This window comes from Fusarium tjaetaba (genome assembly GCF_013396195.1).
Source record: "Fusarium tjaetaba strain NRRL 66243 chromosome Unknown NRRL66243_c0000212, whole genome shotgun sequence".
NCBI classification, from domain to species: domain Eukaryota; kingdom Fungi; phylum Ascomycota; class Sordariomycetes; order Hypocreales; family Nectriaceae; genus Fusarium; species Fusarium tjaetaba.
In genome coordinates, this window is record NW_023501408.1 from 209,057 (window position 1) to 227,650 (window position 18,594).

The 18,594-nt window shown below is 48.7% G+C and overlaps 8 protein-coding genes across 8 annotated transcripts; 4 read left to right on the top strand and 4 right to left on the bottom strand.

Moving 5' to 3' along the window:
- Positions 1-436: 436 nt before the first annotated feature.
- FTJAE_9375 (uncharacterized protein) lies at positions 437-1,675 on the top strand (the record flags this gene model as incomplete). The annotated part of the gene is made up of 3 exons (XM_037356290.1): positions 437-992; positions 1,045-1,264; positions 1,312-1,675. The coding sequence occupies 3 exons, from the start codon at positions 437-439 to the stop codon at positions 1,673-1,675; spliced, it is 1,140 nt and encodes a 379-aa protein (XP_037203627.1).
- A 586-nt stretch (positions 1,676-2,261) lies between these two features.
- On the top strand, positions 2,262-3,092 carry FTJAE_9376 (uncharacterized protein; the record flags this gene model as incomplete). The annotated part of the gene is made up of 1 exon (XM_037356291.1): positions 2,262-3,092. One exon carries the CDS (start codon positions 2,262-2,264, stop codon positions 3,090-3,092), a length of 831 nt encoding a protein of 276 aa, XP_037203628.1.
- A 909-nt stretch (positions 3,093-4,001) lies between these two features.
- FTJAE_9377 (phenol 2-monooxygenase) lies at positions 4,002-6,717 on the top strand (the record flags this gene model as incomplete). The annotated part of the gene is made up of 6 exons (XM_037356292.1): positions 4,002-4,133; positions 4,181-5,151; positions 5,203-5,243; positions 5,294-5,530; positions 5,577-6,129; positions 6,468-6,717. The coding sequence occupies 6 exons, from the start codon at positions 4,002-4,004 to the stop codon at positions 6,715-6,717; spliced, it is 2,184 nt and encodes a 727-aa protein (XP_037203629.1).
- A 210-nt stretch (positions 6,718-6,927) lies between these two features.
- Positions 6,928-7,227, bottom strand: FTJAE_9378 (uncharacterized protein; the record flags this gene model as incomplete). The annotated part of the gene is made up of 1 exon (XM_037356293.1): positions 6,928-7,227. The coding sequence occupies one exon, from the start codon at positions 7,225-7,227 to the stop codon at positions 6,928-6,930; it is 300 nt and encodes a 99-aa protein (XP_037203630.1).
- Positions 7,228-8,220: 993 nt separating this feature from the next.
- FTJAE_9379 (uncharacterized protein) lies at positions 8,221-9,520 on the bottom strand (the record flags this gene model as incomplete). Its single annotated transcript, XM_037356294.1, has 5 exons — positions 8,221-8,484; positions 8,541-8,652; positions 8,702-8,825; positions 8,896-8,924; positions 9,177-9,520. The coding sequence occupies 5 exons, from the start codon at positions 9,518-9,520 to the stop codon at positions 8,221-8,223; spliced, it is 873 nt and encodes a 290-aa protein (XP_037203631.1).
- Positions 9,521-10,375: 855 nt separating this feature from the next.
- Positions 10,376-10,708, bottom strand: FTJAE_9380 (uncharacterized protein; the record flags this gene model as incomplete). Its single annotated transcript, XM_037356296.1, has 2 exons — positions 10,376-10,530; positions 10,579-10,708. 2 exons carry the CDS (start codon positions 10,706-10,708, stop codon positions 10,376-10,378), a joined length of 285 nt encoding a protein of 94 aa, XP_037203632.1.
- Positions 10,709-14,609: 3,901 nt separating this feature from the next.
- FTJAE_9381 (uncharacterized protein) lies at positions 14,610-15,203 on the bottom strand (the record flags this gene model as incomplete). The annotated part of the gene is made up of 1 exon (XM_037356297.1): positions 14,610-15,203. The coding sequence occupies one exon, from the start codon at positions 15,201-15,203 to the stop codon at positions 14,610-14,612; it is 594 nt and encodes a 197-aa protein (XP_037203633.1).
- Positions 15,204-15,907: 704 nt separating this feature from the next.
- Positions 15,908-18,259, top strand: FTJAE_9382 (long-chain-fatty-acid ligase; the record flags this gene model as incomplete). Its single annotated transcript, XM_037356298.1, has 1 exon — positions 15,908-18,259. The coding sequence occupies one exon, from the start codon at positions 15,908-15,910 to the stop codon at positions 18,257-18,259; it is 2,352 nt and encodes a 783-aa protein (XP_037203634.1).
- Between the last annotated feature and the right edge of the window lie 335 nt (positions 18,260-18,594).

An 18,594-nucleotide genomic window follows, 5' to 3' on the forward strand; every position in this document is an offset into this window, starting at 1 on the left:
GTAGGACGTCGCTTACAGCCAGCTCCGTCACTCTCAATGTGGAGGGTACTCATTGCATAACAGGTCAAAGTGGGAGCCACGCTACAATGTGATACAAGACAAGTACACTCGCTTGGGATCCGACCAATAGGACAGTTTGCCCGATTGGTGCCATCAAATTTCCTTTTCAGCGCCCGATTGGCGGGGACCTCAGTAAATAAATTCCGACTTGGCTCTAGGCAGTTCAATAGTTTTCAGCGCCAAAGCACCTAGCATCAATAGTTTCTTAAAACCCCTGACTAAATACGGCACAACGGCTGGCCGGTCAGCGCTAAAAAGTGCTTTTAAAATGAAGTACGATTTACGGAGTAGATTGCCATATTTATCTCTTAAGTCGCACGTTTGCGATTTTGGTGGTTTCTGCTTTGACTTTCTGCATCCATAGACTATTGCAGCCATGATCGCTAAGAGTCTGGTTTTTGCTGTGCTAACGGCTTATGCTGCGGCTGGGCCTTGTAAGCCTGGTGGGGCTTCGTTCAGCACGCTCTCCGCCAGTGAATCGACCAGCGAGCCTACTACTTCTGATCAAGTCACGACTACTATGGAGGCAGCTACCACTACAACGAGCGCATCCGTACCCGCTGGCGAGGCTATCATCTTCCAGGTTAACCCTCAACGTCGTCTATGGAAGCGAGATGCTACATTCGTGGGCAGCAACAGTCCGACTGAATGCACCTTTGCTTCGGTCTTTCGCCTCGACGAGGGAAAGCTCTTGGAGGATGGAGTGCCTATTTACTATTCCGGCCGTGGCTTTCAGGAGCTTGCTGCTCAGGGCGAACCACCAGCTGATTCAGTGACGACGACATTCTCAATCGCCAGTGGTCGTCTTACATGGACGGATTCGTCGTTCGGCGAGGCTGGGTTCTGTCAGACCGAGTCTGATGGACAGGTGTACATCACCTTTGGGTCAGAACCTGTTGGCTGTGAAACTGTGACTCTCACGGCGTACAAGGGTATGCAGGACACGTAGCCTCTGCGTTTTATCTTGCTAACATGGTGATGCAGAGGAACAATGTCAGAATGGACAGATCGTCGGAGTCGAAACGTCCAGTGCTGAGACGACCACCACAGCAGAGATGACTGCCTCGTCCGATGCTGTTCAACCGACCACTTCTTCCGATGCCTGTTTTGTCGGCATTGATGGTTTGAACGGCGAGCCTCCACGAGAGAGCCGTCTGGCTGACTGTTCGAGACTGAACACAGTCACTGTCAGCCCATACCCCGAGTAAGACTTCTTTCCTGCTTTTTTCGATCGTAGACTGACATTTACAGGACTTCAACCGTATTCAAGCGCGAAGTCGCGTTCCGCATTCCGACAGCCTTCCCGACCTGGCGGCCTGCGATGAATACCCTTGCAGCCCGTGCAGAGGGAGAGCCTACAGCCACTACCATCCAGCCAACTGAGGTTCCTGTCTATGCTACCTACTGCGACTCTCCCGAGGAATACTACGCGGCTTGCTCAGAGGCTGGGATCACTGCGTTCACGACTACTCTTCCTACGACGACTACTTCCACATCAACGACTGTTAGTGATTGTCCAGCGAAGCGACTTGTGAGGAGAGCTGGTGAGCATATGGGGTATGAGTTTGAGGATAACTGGGATGCCCATATCATGCCAGGTTATAAGCTGTTTTAGACCGTCCTTTCCATAATCTAGATGGCGATACAACTGACATGTTTCTTGTTTATGTGTACTGACAATGATCAATGTGAAGATGCCGAATAGAGTCGCCTGTCTGCACTTCGTGATTGCTGAGCGCAGCTTTTACATTTGGCTGGACCCCCGGCTTTCGTGACTGATAAGGCTGAGCCCGTTTGGCGGTGGCGAAGCAACTAGCTCAGGCGCATTTTCAAGGATGCCAGGGGATGATGACAGTGAAGCTCCAGGGTCAGTCGCTGGCGAAGGCCATTAGCGCCTCGACTAAGATTCAGCTCAGTGACACGAACACCAGATCTGGTAACATTATTCATGCGTCACTCTTTGCTGATGACATCGGCCTTTGGGCCAATTTGAAGGCTTGGATTATTTATCCTGAGTCATTCCCTTCTTCTGTTGCCAGCGACGCTTGCTGAATTATTCTTGACTCCTTCTGGTGATGCTTGCGCGATCAACACATCAAGCTGTAAGGCGATTCATAATTGCCAACCGCGCGAGACCTCAATTCGCAATTCTCATTCCACCAAAGGCTGACTCTTCATTTGCACGTCGGCATTTGATCACTATGAACCGCGAACAATTGACCGCCCTGGGCGAAAAGGCCTTTGCTGAAAAGGTGCCGACAATGCTCTGGTCAGACCGAGAGACGCTTTTCGAGGATGGAAGTGAGGATATCGACATTATCAGGTCCCGTGCATCAGAGCCTGGTACCGTCGAAGCCGTCTCGACTGCTCTCACTTCTGCTATCGAGGATGAAGATTACGATACATTGAGGGTGCATCAGAAAGCCTTGTACTCTGTCCTTTTCAAGCTCTCCCTCGAAAAGCTCCAGCTTTATCGACCAGCTTTGGCTGCACTCGCCGCATTTGACATCTCAGAATTTGCGCATCGCTCATCCCATCACGCCCAGACGTCTATTCTCATTCAGAACGCCGGTCTTCTTGAGCGCTTTGCCGCAGATCCCAAAGCAGTTTGGGTCAGCAAGGACAAATTCGACATGGTCAGCGATCGCACGCTTACAGAGCGTGTTCACACTGCTGAAGAGATGAGGCCGTACATGCCTGAGCTGTTTGGGTGGCTTGTTGACGCGAACAATCCGGCTTTCACGCCATGTCGAGACCAGCTCGCTCGATTTCCTGAGACTGCGGCTGCTGTTGCAGCGGAATTTCTGGCCAAGGCAAATGAAGAGAAGGATACGGAATATCAGCACTTCCTGATTGACTTTGTATATGACTGTGTGCCTGTTGGTAAGAGCTGGATGCCGATGCGAGAACATGTTCAAGCGCTGGTGAAGGACTTGGAGCGTAGTTCGGATGAAGATGATGGGGAGCTGGTAGGCGAAGCCAACGAATGGTTGACTAGATTGGAGCAATGGGAGTCTTTGGGTAAGGAATAAGACCAGTTCTAATGTTGAGTTGCGTTGGAAATTACATATTTCATTGAAGTATCCAGTATCCACTCAGAATCCCTGTCGAGGGAGAGTTAGTTGACTTGGTGAGATTACTCATGCCTTTGTGAAACATTTTTAATGCATCAACGCTCCAGCGCTGAGAACACAATGCAAAGAATGCCTCCGCCATTTATACTGATATTTTTGTACACCATGTGTCTGCGATCGAGTATCCGAAAGATCATTTTAAACCTCCATCTCGGATGGGGACTACCCTGAATCCGAAGAGAATTTCGGAAATGTCAAACTGCATGATCAACCAACATCCGAAACTGGAGACCCGCACTTGCATACGAGGCTTCGATTGACCATACCCCAGATTATTCTTCTTCCGATAGTTTTGCTCCTTTCCCCCGGACGTAGATCGGGACTGACAACTTGACTTGATGACTGCTCCTCTATTGAAAACGGATAAGCTTATCAGCAAGTGGCTAGCGATAATCCTCGATGCTATTCGCTACTCACAACTGGTCCCCATCTTTACCCCGCAAGCTAGAGCCAAGTTGGGCTAAGGTCTTGACGGAAATCTGCCGTCAATTCGAGATGGTCATTCCGACACAAGCCTCGACCTATCAAGGCCGACGAAGTGTTAGATAATGTGGCTTCTGTACATATGGCCTGACCATTCACTCGAGGGCCATTCGTAACTGTTCCGATCTCATCTGTCAAGGCACGTAAGCACCCGTCTTCCGATTCGGATCTACCAACTTGTCGGTTCGCCCTTGCATCACTTGACCCTCTTCAAATCATCAATGAGTATAAGATCCTGCGAGTGCATCTTGGCAGATTGACGATACCACTACCGCACTATCAGACACTCCGCTCCTTGCGAGAAAATACGAAATCTGTACGAAAATGACTGTTGGTGCAAAGACGGACCATGTCGACGTTCTCATCGTTGGAGCCGGACCTGCCGGTCTCATGATGGCAACATGGCTCGCCAAATGCGGCATCAAAACACGCATCGTCGACAAGAGAGGAACAAAGGTGAGCTCAATCGTCTCTTATTGTAGGCTTAACTGACAAGTTTGTAGGTCTTCAATGGTCAAGCAGACGGTCTTCAATGCCGAACACTTGAGATCTTCGACTCCTTCGGCTTTGCGCACCGAGCTTGGATTGAATCTAATCACATGCTCGAAATCTCTCTTTGGAACCCTGATGAGAAGGGTGTTCTTCGTCGAAGCTCAAGGATTGCCGACACCATTCCTGGCATCAGTCGCTTTCAACAGGTTGTTCTTCATCAGGGTCGCATTGAGAGATTCTTCCTCGACGCTATCAACGACTTTAGCGAGGGAAAAATCTCAGTTGAGCGGGGTGTCATGCCAACAAGCCTGGAGATCGATCCCAAGGTTGTTGAAGACCCAGATGCATACCCCATCACTGTCAGCCTTCGACATCTCAGTGAGGAGGAGGCTCAGCCAAAGCAGACATCAACATCTGCCAATGGGACTACGGTTCAGGACGGTCTGTTCCGCAGCAACCTTTCGCCAGATGATACAGCCGACATGCTCAAAGCTGCTGAACTGAACGATAAGGCCGATACTGTCGAGGTGGTAAAGGCGAAGTACATGCTTGGTGCCGATGGCGCTCACTCATGGGTCCGAAAGGAGCTCGGATTCAAGCTTGAGGGTGAATCAACGGACTACATCTGGGGTGTTCTTGATATTGTGCCCATTACGGATTTCCCTGATATCAGACAACGCTGTGCGATTCACTCAGCGAGTTCGGGTAGTGTCATGGTCATTCCGAGAGAGAACAAGTTGGTCAGACTGTATATCCAGCTTACGACAACGGCGAAGATTGGGGAGCAGGATTCACGAGCTGACAGGTCATGGATCACCCCTGATGTCATTCTTAAGTCCGCTCAGAAGATTCTGGCTCCTTACAAATTGACGTATCGCAAGTTGGATTGGTGGACGGCTTATCAGATCGGACAACGTGTCGGATCTAACTTCTCGGCGCACGACCGGGTCTTCCTCGCTGGTGATGCTGTTCACACTCACAGGTTTGTTCTCCGATCTCAAGGATGACGCAAATATCTGACAATTTCCAATAGCCCCAAAGCTGGTCAGGGTATGAATGTCAGCATGCAAGATTGTGAGTCGTTCACCTCAAAACAATTTTCTTGACCGAGCTAACAATCTCAGCTTTCAATCTCGGCTGGAAGGTCGCCAATGTTGTCAAGGGCCTTGCTAGCCGATCGATACTCAAGACTTACGAGACTGAGAGAAAGGGCATTGCTAAAGCTCTCATTGACTTCGATCACAAGTTCTCTCGCCTCTTTTCTGGCCGCCCGGCAAAGGATATCATGGACGAAGAGGGAATCAGTATGGATGAGTTCCGTGAAGCGTTTGAGAAGGGCAATTTGTTCGCCAGTGGAATTGGTAAGTTCATTCGATAGACTTGACGCTCATAGCTAACGGACTCCAGCCGTGGACTATGGTCAAAGCAACATTGTCGCCAAACCTACTTCTGATGATTCTAGTCTGAAGGACATCGCTGCCAAGAGGCAGAGTTTGGCCCCAGAGATCAAGCTCGGCATGCGCATGCCCAGCGTCAAGGTTCTCAGCCAGTCTGATGCTAGACCCTGGCATCTGCAAGAACTTCTCCGAAGCAATGGATCATGGAGAGTTCTGGTCTTCCCCGGAGATATCGATCTCGACAACCAGAACAAACGACTGAAGTCACTGTGCGACAAGTTGTCAGCTGAGTCCTCGTTCCTGAAGCGCTTCACACCGGCCTCAGCTCGATACGATTCCGTCATTGAAGTGATCACGGTGCACGCCTCGAAACGTCAGGACCACGAGATCTTTGACTTCCCAGAGGTTCTACGACCGTATCACGAGGTTGACGGTTGGGATTACAACAAGATCTTTGTGGATGATGAGTCTTATCATGAGGGACATGGAAAGCTATATGAGACATTTGGTATCAAGCCTGACCAGGGATGTGTAGTCATCTTGCGGCCTGATCAGTATGTGTCGTATGTGGGAGAGCTTGATGATTATGATTCGCTTGATGGCTTCTTTTCAGAGTTTATGATAAAGCAGAAGGCTCTATAAAGTATGTTTTATTGACGAGATATGGTACTACCATTGAAGAACTACTGCGCCGTCTCTCTAAGAAGTGCGTGTCCTCGAACATCCAGAATATAACAGTCTCCGCATTCCAAAGGCCAATGTGGCCAAGTCAGGAACCACCTAGTCAACTCACAAAGATGGGAACCCCATCAAAACCAAATCCACAACTGAATGACATGCTACCGTAGTCCACGAATCCCATAAGGTCACTGAGTGTACATACACACCAACCTGCCTCAAGATCCCCGTTCTCCAACCCCAAGACCATCTACGGCTGTTCAATCCAAGGCGCCGAAATCAATGAGTCTCCCAAACTTATCCATCCAATGGTTTTGGCCGACTTGATCATTGATGAGTCGAAACATCAGGACTGCGAATCTCTCGTTATCGATACCATTCACGGTTTCCAGCACCTCGAAGTTGGGCCGCATCTTATTGAAGAAAACGGTCGGCATTCTGTGGATTGGCTCAAAGTCAGGGCACTGGGTTGATCCAAGACTGAGGCACTCCTCGAATGTGCTGACCTCAGCACAAAGAACTTCCAAGATCACAGTTCCTGTGGGAGGGTCGTTTCCCTCTTGCCAATGATCGCAACCATCTCCGACAGAGCATTGTCCGGCATTCTCGTGCTGTAGATAAGAGAATACGTAGCGGGGAAAAGCCCACTCAGTACCTTGTTTGGCCCAGAGAAGAAACCCCTTTTACCAGCCCCAGCCCGGAGGTTTGTTGTAGAGCCATTCGTCCTCTTTGAATCTGGGATCGGGAGTCGAGAGGTAGGATCGCATATCTCCTCTTCCGTAGATCAGAGACAATTTTGAAGGTGCAGGGGTGCTCACGGCGTTGCTGTTGGTATGTGCGTCATCGGAGAGTCCCTTGGAAGCGTTCTGGGCCTCATATCGGTTGAATGTCTGGAGAGAGAGAGATGATACCATACGTCGCAGTTCGGCCACTTCTTCCTCGAGTGACTTAACACGAGACTGAGTGTCATCTGTCATGGTCATGTTGAGGGATTGCTGTGTTTACTTGTGAGTTGTTGATATCGTGATGCTGGTGTCGGTCAAGAACTTTTGATGGTAAAGATCGAGATTCTGTTGCGTTCTGGGTTTGAAGAGTTGTCTAAAGTTGAGATGTGACTGACCAGGTGCTGCCGAAGTATGTCGCATGGCCAAGGAGCCCTATGACAGTGGCAGGCTTTGCTAGTTTGCTTCGCAGTGGCAAACTTCATTTGTTGTCGGAACCTGGCAACTTAACGAAGAGAATACTTATTCTGGCACCACGCGCGATCCTATTGGATATGCCTTGTCCAGTGGAAGGTACCACTGCCATTGCATGATAGAGACCAAGGCGTAAAATTGGCGAGAGCGGCGTGAATTTCAGTCCAGACTAAGGCATCGACCCTTCCACAGTGGCGGATACTGATAGTGAAAGACATTAGAAGGATCAATACACAGAAATTCAGTACTAGTGGAGCTCTGTTGAGCGGGTAGTAGTGGAGGCATAGATGAACATGGGACATATCGAGGTTCACAATCACGCTTCGTGAGAACATGTAGTGCTGAACGGATGAACAAAGTCAAACAAGGCGGTTTACGATTGAAGCTCTGCCACTATGAGAACAAGATACTGCAGGAGTCTAAGCATCAACTCCAAGTTGACTACCGTAAACGTTCCAGGACAGGTTACGGCTTGTGTCATTTACAGCCTGGTAGCACCGAATTTGGAGCATGAATTGTGGCGCGCGCACGAAGAGGTCCTCGTCGTGGACAAGCGGAAGAGAGAGTTTGTTGATGACTTGGAGTGCCTGCAGTACTTGGACTTTCTAAACGGCGGTACCCCGAGCTATAGACAGCTGGCGAGCTAACATGGTAATTGGAGTGTCAGTTAAGATAGAGCTGATTTGTCTGTTTCATCCCATGTGGGTAAACTAGATTAAGTTTTTTCGTCGTGAGATGCTCCTCTGTCTTATTGGCAATGGTAATTAAGAAGATTTATTATTATGGTACGATGATTAGTTCCTGTGAATTATTGTTCCCATCACTGTTTGCGGCATCACTATGAGCAGCATCACTGTTCGCAGGCTGTAGCTCATAACAGCGGTGATCTGCTCCTTTGCTCTGCAGATAGAATGGACCTTCCGATCTACTCGGATCGGAAGCTGAAGGCTGTGTACCCTTGTGTTGCCCAAGCTCTCTCAAGATCCCATAAAAGAAAGGCGTGTTGGCCACAATGCAACCGCAGAGAATCTCTATAGTTGCCCACTAATTGAAGTCAGACTCCTTATTGGTATGAGTGAGCTCCAGCCTGCAACACTTACTGTGGACCGAGCCTTTTGAGACATGGCATCGCCGAGGATAAGAGGCACTCGCACAATTGTAATCGTAATGACTAGAATGCCGATACTGAACAAGATTCCGAGTTGGATCTTACTGTCGATTGTCAGCGCAATGTTCATCGAGAACTGCGAGGTTCGTTTACGTTCTCGTATTCAATCTCGCCATTGAGAGGGTCGGAAAAGGCAGTATGAGTAGTGCAATGTCCGTGCTGATATTGCCTGCGGCTAGAGCGAAGAAGTAAACAATGCCTTTCTGACACACAGGTTCTGTAATGTGTCAGTCTCATTGGTAGAATCAGGGTCACTATCGCAAAGCAACAAGAAAATAGAGACGTACGATTCTCCTTAGAAGCAAGCTTCCACATCCTGACACGATTAACAATGAACGGCCGGAGAGACATGGGACTCATACAGAGACATCGGGCGACATTCTGCCAATATCGCTACGATAACAACAATAAGAGAAACAAGCAAGAGAAACCATAGCAGCCTGACTGCCACCTTGCCCCAGCTTGTCACCTGAACGAAGCGAGAGTAAAAGGAAAGTAAGGCAGCTTTCAAGATCCAAAGACTAGAGGTCTTAGTATGTTAAACAGACGTCCAGACAAGGAGTCATACATCAGAGTGTAACTCGACCGAGTGCCAATCAGTAGTGAAATTCCAACAGTCCGATCATGTTCAAGCTTCTCGACAGTTGTGTTCTGAGCTGCCGCCTCCTCCTTGGTTACAGGCAGGCGTGAGCTGGAGGGGTTCAAGGTAAATGATAGGGCGATGCAGACGGTGCGCGAGGTGAGAGGCAGCAGAGCAAGGGCCATGTAAATGTCGTCGGCGTGCCAGATTCGATGGGAACCCCCATTGCCTCTGTACCGATGGTAGATACGATAGGCGCATCGTGACAGGATAAGAGCGGAGCAAATGCATGCAATAGCAATGTCCTTCTCGACTGTCGAGGATAAAGCCATGCTTAGTTGTCGATCTGATCCACTGTGGATGGAGGGGAAGCGAGCCCGGGAGAACTGTTCGTTTTAAAACGTTATCAAAGCAGGGTCGGGGTATTAGAAAACCACTCACACATGCTGATGGGCGTTCAATAGTGCTGTCGATAACTCAGGGGAAGCTCTGGTGATGGTGTGGAGGAACAAGGATTAATCTTTCAGCTGCAAATGACATCAGGGCGCTGAATCAGTGTCAGACCACATAAGATTTACGCTATGTATGTATCGCGTTACCCCAGATTCTACCCCAGCTTTCACTAGAGAGGATTGAGCTAGTGGGCTGGAGTCCATCTTGTCGTGACTCATTCTGGGTGGGCATTATTCGCTGAGCAAGTTCTAGAAGCAAGCCACCACATGGGCTAAAAGACTAAAGGCTTGTGATGAAACGCGATAAGGTTTTGAGCTCGCTTATTCTCATTTAAAGGAAGAGCTTATCCTTAGATCCCCGCGTGATTGAAGCGCCATCTGTAGGAACGGTCGAAAACTTGCCAGTTGTGGAAGACCGCGCCTCGGTGGTGCCAAATCTGGCAGCTGTCACGACACATAATCACATGCGTGTGTGGAAAAACCCCCTTACCAGGCTTTCTAGCGCACTGCAGATAACAGCAAGTACTGACAAACGTTCTAGAAGTGGTCAATGCTCCTCACCTTGATCTCATTTTGGCAGCTTAATAATGTTGCGAATTTCAAGAAGCGTGTTAATAGTGCTCATATTGATTAAATGATATACGGGGTCCAGCCCAGCTCTCGTTAATATAATGTCCCAGACTTGCATCCTATTCATTCGTTTGACAGATAAATTCCATTTAAATCTGAAGCCTGTTATTTGTTCGGCTTTGCGCCCGAGTCAATGGTTTGCTTGTCAATAATGCCTTGTCTTCGAGGTACCAGGCCTTGAGCTGGAGCGCGGCCGAACAACATGGCGGGAACGGAGGTGTGAGACTCTCTGGCCTCTTGGGTAGTCTTGAGTGCTACAGCTACCAATTGTTAGTGTATCTTGGCGACGCGCTATGTAGAGGCCTTACCAGCCACTGTTGCTGCGACTAATACAACTGGGAGGGCTTTGTGGATGCGCGCCATACGGGATACAGCTGGGGCTGGTTGTGACGGGAAGTCAAAGCGAGGGAGGGCTCCGCCGAATGAGTTGGTCGTCATGATGAATCTTCGTTAAAGAATTGAAGTGTGATTGTTTATGATAGATACCACAGCGTGTGATATGAGCGGAGATGAGATGCTTGTCTTTACTGAAGAGAATTGTGTGATGATGATGGCTTGAACAAGATGAATTGGACATTATCTTATATCAATTCCCTCCATCCCTATTCTCAGCTGTCTCAATATCTTGCTATATCACCGGTGAGTTCCGTATAGTAGATTCATCAGGTCAGCCCACCGACCCCAGTCTCAGGGCTTGTCAGATTCGTACCACGCGGGGGCGCAAGTGGCGTGGATTGTGGAGTAAATGGGCTGCTTTCTCCATGCCTTGGGTGTCGAACATCTGCTGATTCAATTTGGCTTCTCCAACGCTGCCAATAATTGCAAAGAGTACAAAGATTCAATTGAGATCGTGTCAGATTTTTGCTTGCTTGTGCCGTGCTGAGGCTTTGTTTGTATCTGCCGCATCTCGGGATGTTTCAACGCGTCAAAGCGCCTGAGATCTTGTCTCAAGGAGTCTCGTTGACGTCCATTGTCCTGCTACAAGTTGCCGTCTTACCTGGCTTGGTATTATTCCCTGTTAATGTAAATATTGCACTGCCTTGGAGAATGAAGGTGCCCAAGAAATTGGGGTTGCTGAGTGCCGCGAGAATATCCCGGAGTCATCAGATGATTCAGTTCCGATCTTTCACGATGGTTCACCTTTAGTCAGCATTTGATCAAAGCACGACATTGGCACTAACAGTCAACCGCTGGAATTCTACACAGATACGTTAGTTCAGTGGTACAACGACTTACTCCATTCCCCACTGAGGAAATCTCACTGTTTGTATCCCCAGAAATAGCTCTCCGCAAGTGATGAGGCACTTTAATGAGATTACAACCGGCATCAACCCTTGTAGGTCATCCATTACCTTTCGAGTCTTGAAGATTCAATCACAGCCAATTGAAGTGGTACGATTACCAAACTTCGATGATCAATGCACGCGGGATGACGGGCAGCCGGATGCAAGAACTCACCGAGTTTCTCAAACTCTTGTCATGACATGGCCTCGTGCCATGTAGTTTAGGTACTATTTGCGGATCATAACACCAATTTCGCTATCCATTGTCTCAAACAATTCCGAGGCGCTCGATGTGACGCTGGCTTGGACGGAATGTTTCACTCACCGACTCACCGAGGGGATCATCCGTGGAGCAACGGCACAGAACATTCGGTTATTGTTCCAAACTGAATGATGACTTGCATAGAGGTCCACTGCGAGGTAATAACTATCATATCCCTCCTTGCCTCTCTGGTAACCACGTGTAAGCGATTGCTTTATGTAGCGTGATGCGGGTTCCTGACAGCTAAACACCGCTAAACTCTTATACCCTTTCTAGGTTCTCAGACACTCAATTACTCATGGGGGTAACTCCATGTTGCACTGATCTTAAAGTCGAAGTAAAGAGAGTGTCCCTAACCTGTCAATTCTATTCAATAAACACTTACACTAAAGGCCAAGCCTGAAACTGCAGCATGAAGGCCAAAAGAGCATGTACTAAGTCTCTAAAAGGCCTTTGAAAAACAACGCAATCTCTGCTAACAATATGATTGCCCAATATCGCATTAATTTATATACAACCTGTTGGGGTGCCTACTTGACTGTCAATCTGATTGAGCGGCCTATCTACGTATTGAGCAAAGTACAAAAAGTGGGTTATTGGAATTTGCAATAATCCGAGCAGCTAGTAGGACCACTACTAGCGAGCGTTCACCTGAGGGGACAATCTACATCATTACAAACATCACCAACTTTCGCTGCGTTTCTTACCAAGCCCAGACTGCCTGCAACTAAAACGCCCAATCTTAAGGAGTTTATAGCAGACTCACCTAAGCCATCCACATATGCCACCAACGCAGGGTGCACGGCGCCGCCATCGGACGTTTACCGTATGTATGCATGAGAGCTCACAAGGTCTAAACAGCTTACGTTGTCATGTAGGGTTGCTGGAAATGCCGGTTACGTAAAGTGAAGGTATGAAACTGCTGATAAATCGCACCAATTCAACAGTCCGCGCGGGCTAACTTATTCAGTGTGATGAGGAACGTCCCTGGTGTCTTAACTGTCGACGTATGGGCATCCAATGCTCTGGCTACGAATACAAGCTGGTATGGACAGAAAAGAATCAAAACGACCCCATTCAAACAGATGGGCGGCGTATCTTGCGAAGCGGTATGTAATTCAATGTCTCGGGGTTATCATTATTCCTTTATCATTGTTCCTCTCTAGATTTTACTCATCAACATCCCGGGTAACTCTGTTTCCGCTAAAAACGCAATAGAATGAACATGGGCAGGGTTTAAGACTTTATCTAGCGAGCTTTTAGACCTACTGATATTCTCTTGCGATCAGGACCCTTCATGTACCGGTGCCCATTCCAACCATAGACTATCATCTTGGACGCCTAGATGTCACAATCCCTTCTCCGTGTTCTCCTCGGGTCCTGATTGTCTTAAACCGCCAGTACGTTCCTTCAATACAACTCATTTAGGAGGGCTGCAACCGCCTAGTCCTGACTCAATCACGAGTCCGTTTCAAGACGAGCGTTTCTTATTTCATCACTACGTCAACCACGTAGCCAGCCTAATGCTCCCATACGAACATCCTCACAATCCGTGGCAATGCTACTGGGCCACTGCCGCTTTAAACTTGCGTTATCAGGCCAAAAGGTTCTGCACCGGGCAATATTAGCCCATTCAGCATTCAATATCGCTCATTTGCTTGGAAACGATGCCAATATGTTCAACATTGCGTTACAGTACTACAATGCAGCACTGTCGCACCTAAAACATGATTTGGGACATAACAAGATCGACTCATCGGCCATGCTAGCTTCCATCATGAGCTTGATATTTGCTGAGGTATGTCATCAAGGCCGGGCTTTTACCTTTGGCACCTTTATAAGCGTCATCTTCCCCGACCACTCTCCAGGCCTACCGTGGTCACTCCACAGATTGGAAACACCACCTACGAGGAGCAAGGACCCTTCTTCAGCTAGACAACGAGGCCTCTTCTTGGATATTGTCAGATTTGGCTCGCTCTTCTCTAGAAAGCCTCGGCGTGATAGAAATTATAGCCGGGTCCTCTACATGGCACAGTCGCTCCAATCTCGACGCGAATTATCAGTCATCAAACGCTGGAAACCCGGATCCTCTAGGGATGTTGTCCACACCTGATTTCATCTTCACTATCGGGGCGCCACGCTGCATATTAGAATGTATTGCCAAAATAACGCACTTCAGGCACATAGCACCTGGCGACAGAGCTCAGACAACGACAAACGAACTTCTTCACGAAGTCCTTTCACATCTCAATTCAGTCCAAAATGGCACAGGCCTCATTCCCGATAGCCCTCTAGAGGCCAAACATCAAGCGAAAGCATTCATATCCGCAACGTATATTTATTCCTACCGGACATTACTTGACGTACCTCCACACGCCATTCAACAACACGTTCACAACACCCTGAGTCACGTGTCAGACTTTCTTACCAACAGTTCAGGCAACTTTTCAGCATGGCCAGCCTTCGTCGCCGCAGCCGAGGCGTACACGGAGGAAGACTTGTCGACAGCACAGGAGTGGCTCGATTGGGCAACGTCGGTGGGTATAGGAAGTCGAACTTCGATAAAAGTCGTCCTTCATGAAATATGGCGGAGACGGAAGGTCATCAGCCAGCAAAGTGGTCTGGATCCTGGAAAGGTTACCTTGGATTGGAAACAGATCATGCATGAGCTTGGATGCGATAGTTTGCTTATTTGATGATCTATACTAGCATATTGCTCCCTATGGAAGCATGCCCATAGGGAAGCTCGTTTACCGCTTGGACGTTGATGTATACTACCCCAAACTCACTTCGCCTAAAGCAACTTTCCCAGCGATGCTGCCCATTTTGGCTCGATAAAAAGCCCCGTGGCCTCGACGAATACTGCACCGTCCTCTGTATTCTCAATAACGCCCCGAACCCACGCTTTCCGCCCCTGGACAGCCGTAACCTCGGCCCGGATCAGGATCATACTATCTACCTTTATCGGACTCTTGTAGTTCAAATTGAGATTTGCCGTAACCGAGATCTTGCCAGTCAGCCGGGGAAAACTCGCTCTCCCCATGCATTCGTCCAGTAACACGGCTGCTATGCCGCCGTGGACGAGGCCAGAATGGCCAGACAGCTTGTGTCCAAGATGATAGAATGCTAGGACATGCCCAGCTGTATCATCCTTGTATACGAATGGAGATGGCGAGATGGCATCGAGACCAGCCAAAGTTGTTGAGGTCGGGTTATTTTGAATGCATTCTTCTCGTACAGTCAATACTGAGCGAGTCACTTCAACGCCGATCTTTTGCTGAAGCTCGACGGTAGCTGGATGAGAAGCAGCTATAGAGGCGAGATGCTGGGACAGATCTTGAATTGTTTGAAAACCACTAGTCGCAGTTGATTGTTCTTGGGTAGCCATTGTTGTAGAGACTTGGGTCCTGTAGGGGTGCCTAGTAAAAGAAGTAAAGAACACGAGATAGTGAAACACAGAAAGAAGGATAGAAAAACGACATAAAAGAAAGGACACAGGGCTCGGCGGTATGCCCAACTTAATTATCCTCGTCATTAGCCCTAGATTGCTTTCGGAGATCGACTCAACATAAAAAGATAAGTCAACAAAAAACGGCTCATACTAGACATTAAACCAGTTCACGTTCTTGTAACAGCATCGCCTGGGTATTTTAGCGATAACAACCCGCTACCCAACTGGCACGTAACCTTGGTTTTACACTAATGCAATCAGGTGGGGAAATGCTCGGTATGCGTTTCTTGCAACTCCTGAATAAGTATAGCGCGGGAGGTAGTAGCAGACCGCGCTGCTATCAGAGTCATGTAGCTACTTGTTACTATCCTTAGACACCAACTCGCTATAGCATGCTGTATTTTTCTCTTTACGGGGCATCTAGATCGGAATAAGTTTCCCAAATAAATATAGAAGGATATATAATTTCTTATCTGCAAGTCCGAAATCGGCTCCTGACTTTAAGGTACCTTAGTATATAAGAACATGAAGTGGGAAACATGTCCTCTCAACTATTAACTGTCGCCTGGCACTTTGAATTTGTATTATTATTTATTATCTGATCCCTTTCTTCAATTGGATACTTGACTTTCATATACAATATGGACAACCGCGAGTCTGACCCAGTGGTGCTTGTCGAGCACCCTATCCCCTCGGTTGTAAGAATCACTCTGAACCGGCCAAAGTCGTTGAACGCCTTGAATGCTCCTTTACTCTCTTCTTTTGTCGAAGCACTCCGAGCCAATGTCAGTGCCCGCGTCATCATTCTCGAGGGACAAGGTGACCGGTCATTCTGTGCCGGCGAAGACCTCAAGCAGTCTCTGGCACCAAAAACAGGCTCGGCCGAGGAGCTGAAGCAGGCGTTTGACCAGCTGCAAGACATTACTCGTCTTACATCATCCTCTCAGTCCATCGTTATTGCTGCCGTCCAGGGCTTCGCCATCGGCGGCGGTGCAGAGATTGCGCTAGCAGCAGACTTCGTCATCGGTGGGCCCGGAGCCAAGTTTCGCTTTCCAGAAATCTCACTAGGCCACGCTGTTACTGGAGGCATCACCCTTCGCTTGCCCCATATGGTGGGACTGTTGAAAGCTAAGGAATTGCTCCTAACTGGCCGCTGGGTGGATGCTGATGAAGCCCTCAAGCTTGGTCTCCTGACAGAGATCAGCCATGATCCTAAAGTGCGCGCATTAGAGCTTGCTAGGCAACTCTCCGAGCTTCCGAGCGTCTCACTGGCATCCTCCAAAGCATCTCTAGAGAGGACGCTTTTCGATAACATGGAATCATGCTTGAAGGATGAGGTGAGCGTGGCCAGTCACTGCTTCGCCCAGAGTGATGCAGCGTTGGGCTATGCCAACTTTGCGGCTCGGAAGGTCCCTACAGCACGGCTAGGTCATGATGCCAAAGATGTTGCAAAGGGCGATATTCGAGACCTTAATGCGGCACTATCTGTTTCTGCCGTCAATTACCCGAAAAGACCATTCTTTCGCTTTGGAGGTCAAGAGGTCACTTTCCAACAGTTCGATACAGCGGTCGGGGCTCTCGCTGGTGGACTGAGAAAGGTTGGGATTACCCCAGACGATAGAGTTCTGGTCATGATGAGAAACAGCGTGGAAATGGCGTATTCATGGATGGCCGTTAATCGACTGGGAGCGATTTGGGTACCAATCAATCCTGAGCTCAAGTCTGTCACGCTCAAAGGTGTGATCACATCCGCTCAGCCCAAGTTGGCCATCGCCGATGAAGCACTGTTGCCTGAATTCCAACAGACTCATGTGGTTGACAATGCTTCCGTCTTTGTTAACAGTTCGGATGGGACTGGTCCTCAGAGCTTGTCCAATTTGATGAGCTTGGCTCCACCTGTTACCGAGCCAGTAATCGTCACTCCCGCAACAACATCAGCTTTGCTGTATACCAGCGGCACCACTGGGAAGTCTAAGGCATGCGTTCTCTCACATGAGTACTTTCTTCTCCAGGGCAAGGCATTGATCGAAAGCTGCGAACTGCGTGATAGTGATGTACTTTACTGCCCTTTCCCCTTGTTCCATTTGGATGCCACAGCATTGACCATGGTACCCGCCCTCTTGCTCGGCGCCGTTGCTGCATTATCTGTTCGATTCAGTGCCAGCAAGTTCTGGGACGAGATCCGAGCCACAGAGGCCACTGTCTATAATTACATGGGAGCTACGTTGGCAATCACGTACAAGCAACATCCCAATGAGAGAGACCGTGACCACAACGTTCGTCTTACTTGGGGTGTACCTCTGCCGAACTTCGCGCAAGAGTATGAGCAGAGGTTTGGCCATTCATTAATCACTTTATACGGAAGTGTCGAGTCCGGCGTTCCTGTTTTCCAAGTACCTGGGGTTCCTTCTCCGCAAGGATCCTGTGGGCGTGTGCGTACAGGATACCAAATACGTATCATCAACGAGTGGGGTGACGAGGTTCCAGCCAACACTCCCGGCCATCTTCTGATCCGCAGCGACCATCCCAACGCTATGCTGAAAGAGTACTTTGGCGATCCTGCATATACAGCTTCAGCATTTAGAAATCTCTGGCTACACACGGGCGACCTAGCCAAGGTAGACGAACATGGCAATATGTACTTTGTCGGCCGAGACAAAGATGTTGTGCGCCGACGCGGCGAAAATGTCAACGCCAAAGAAGTGGAGGATGAGTTCTTTTGTCACCCAGACGTCGTCGCAGCAGCATATGGCGTGCCATCACAGCTGGGTCCGGGCACAGAGGACGACCTCAAGTTAGCTGTGCAGCTCCATCCAGGAAGCACAGTAACAGAGAAGGAGCTTTGGCAATGGTCGGTTGCGCGTGTAGCTCGATTTCAGGTGCCAAGCGTGATAGAGATTGTACAGGATATTAAAAGGACACCAACAGGGAAATTGGATAAAAGCGCTATACCCTTAGTAGGTGGCAAGTGGTTTGACATGAGGAAGCACTAAGAATGAAGTTTGTTATTATTATTTTATTCTTAGCAGTACCTAAGGGCTACATGATGTCCGTAACTACATTCTGTTATCCTAGCCGGGTTTGGGAAGTTGGAGGCTAGAAGTGTTACTTGGAGTTGTGACTTGTGACTGAGAGCTTATTCCGGTAGAGAGAACCTAGACGGGGATTTGGGTCTTGGTCGTGGATGAATCTCACCCAAAAGCTGCTCCGAGTGTTGCCGTCTCTCCATAATCCGCCCTCTTTTTCTTGAAAGGTTCCTCTGCCCCATTCCATACAGACATGTTTTCAATATTATACCCAACTCTATAGGGCTTATAGCATGACTAGT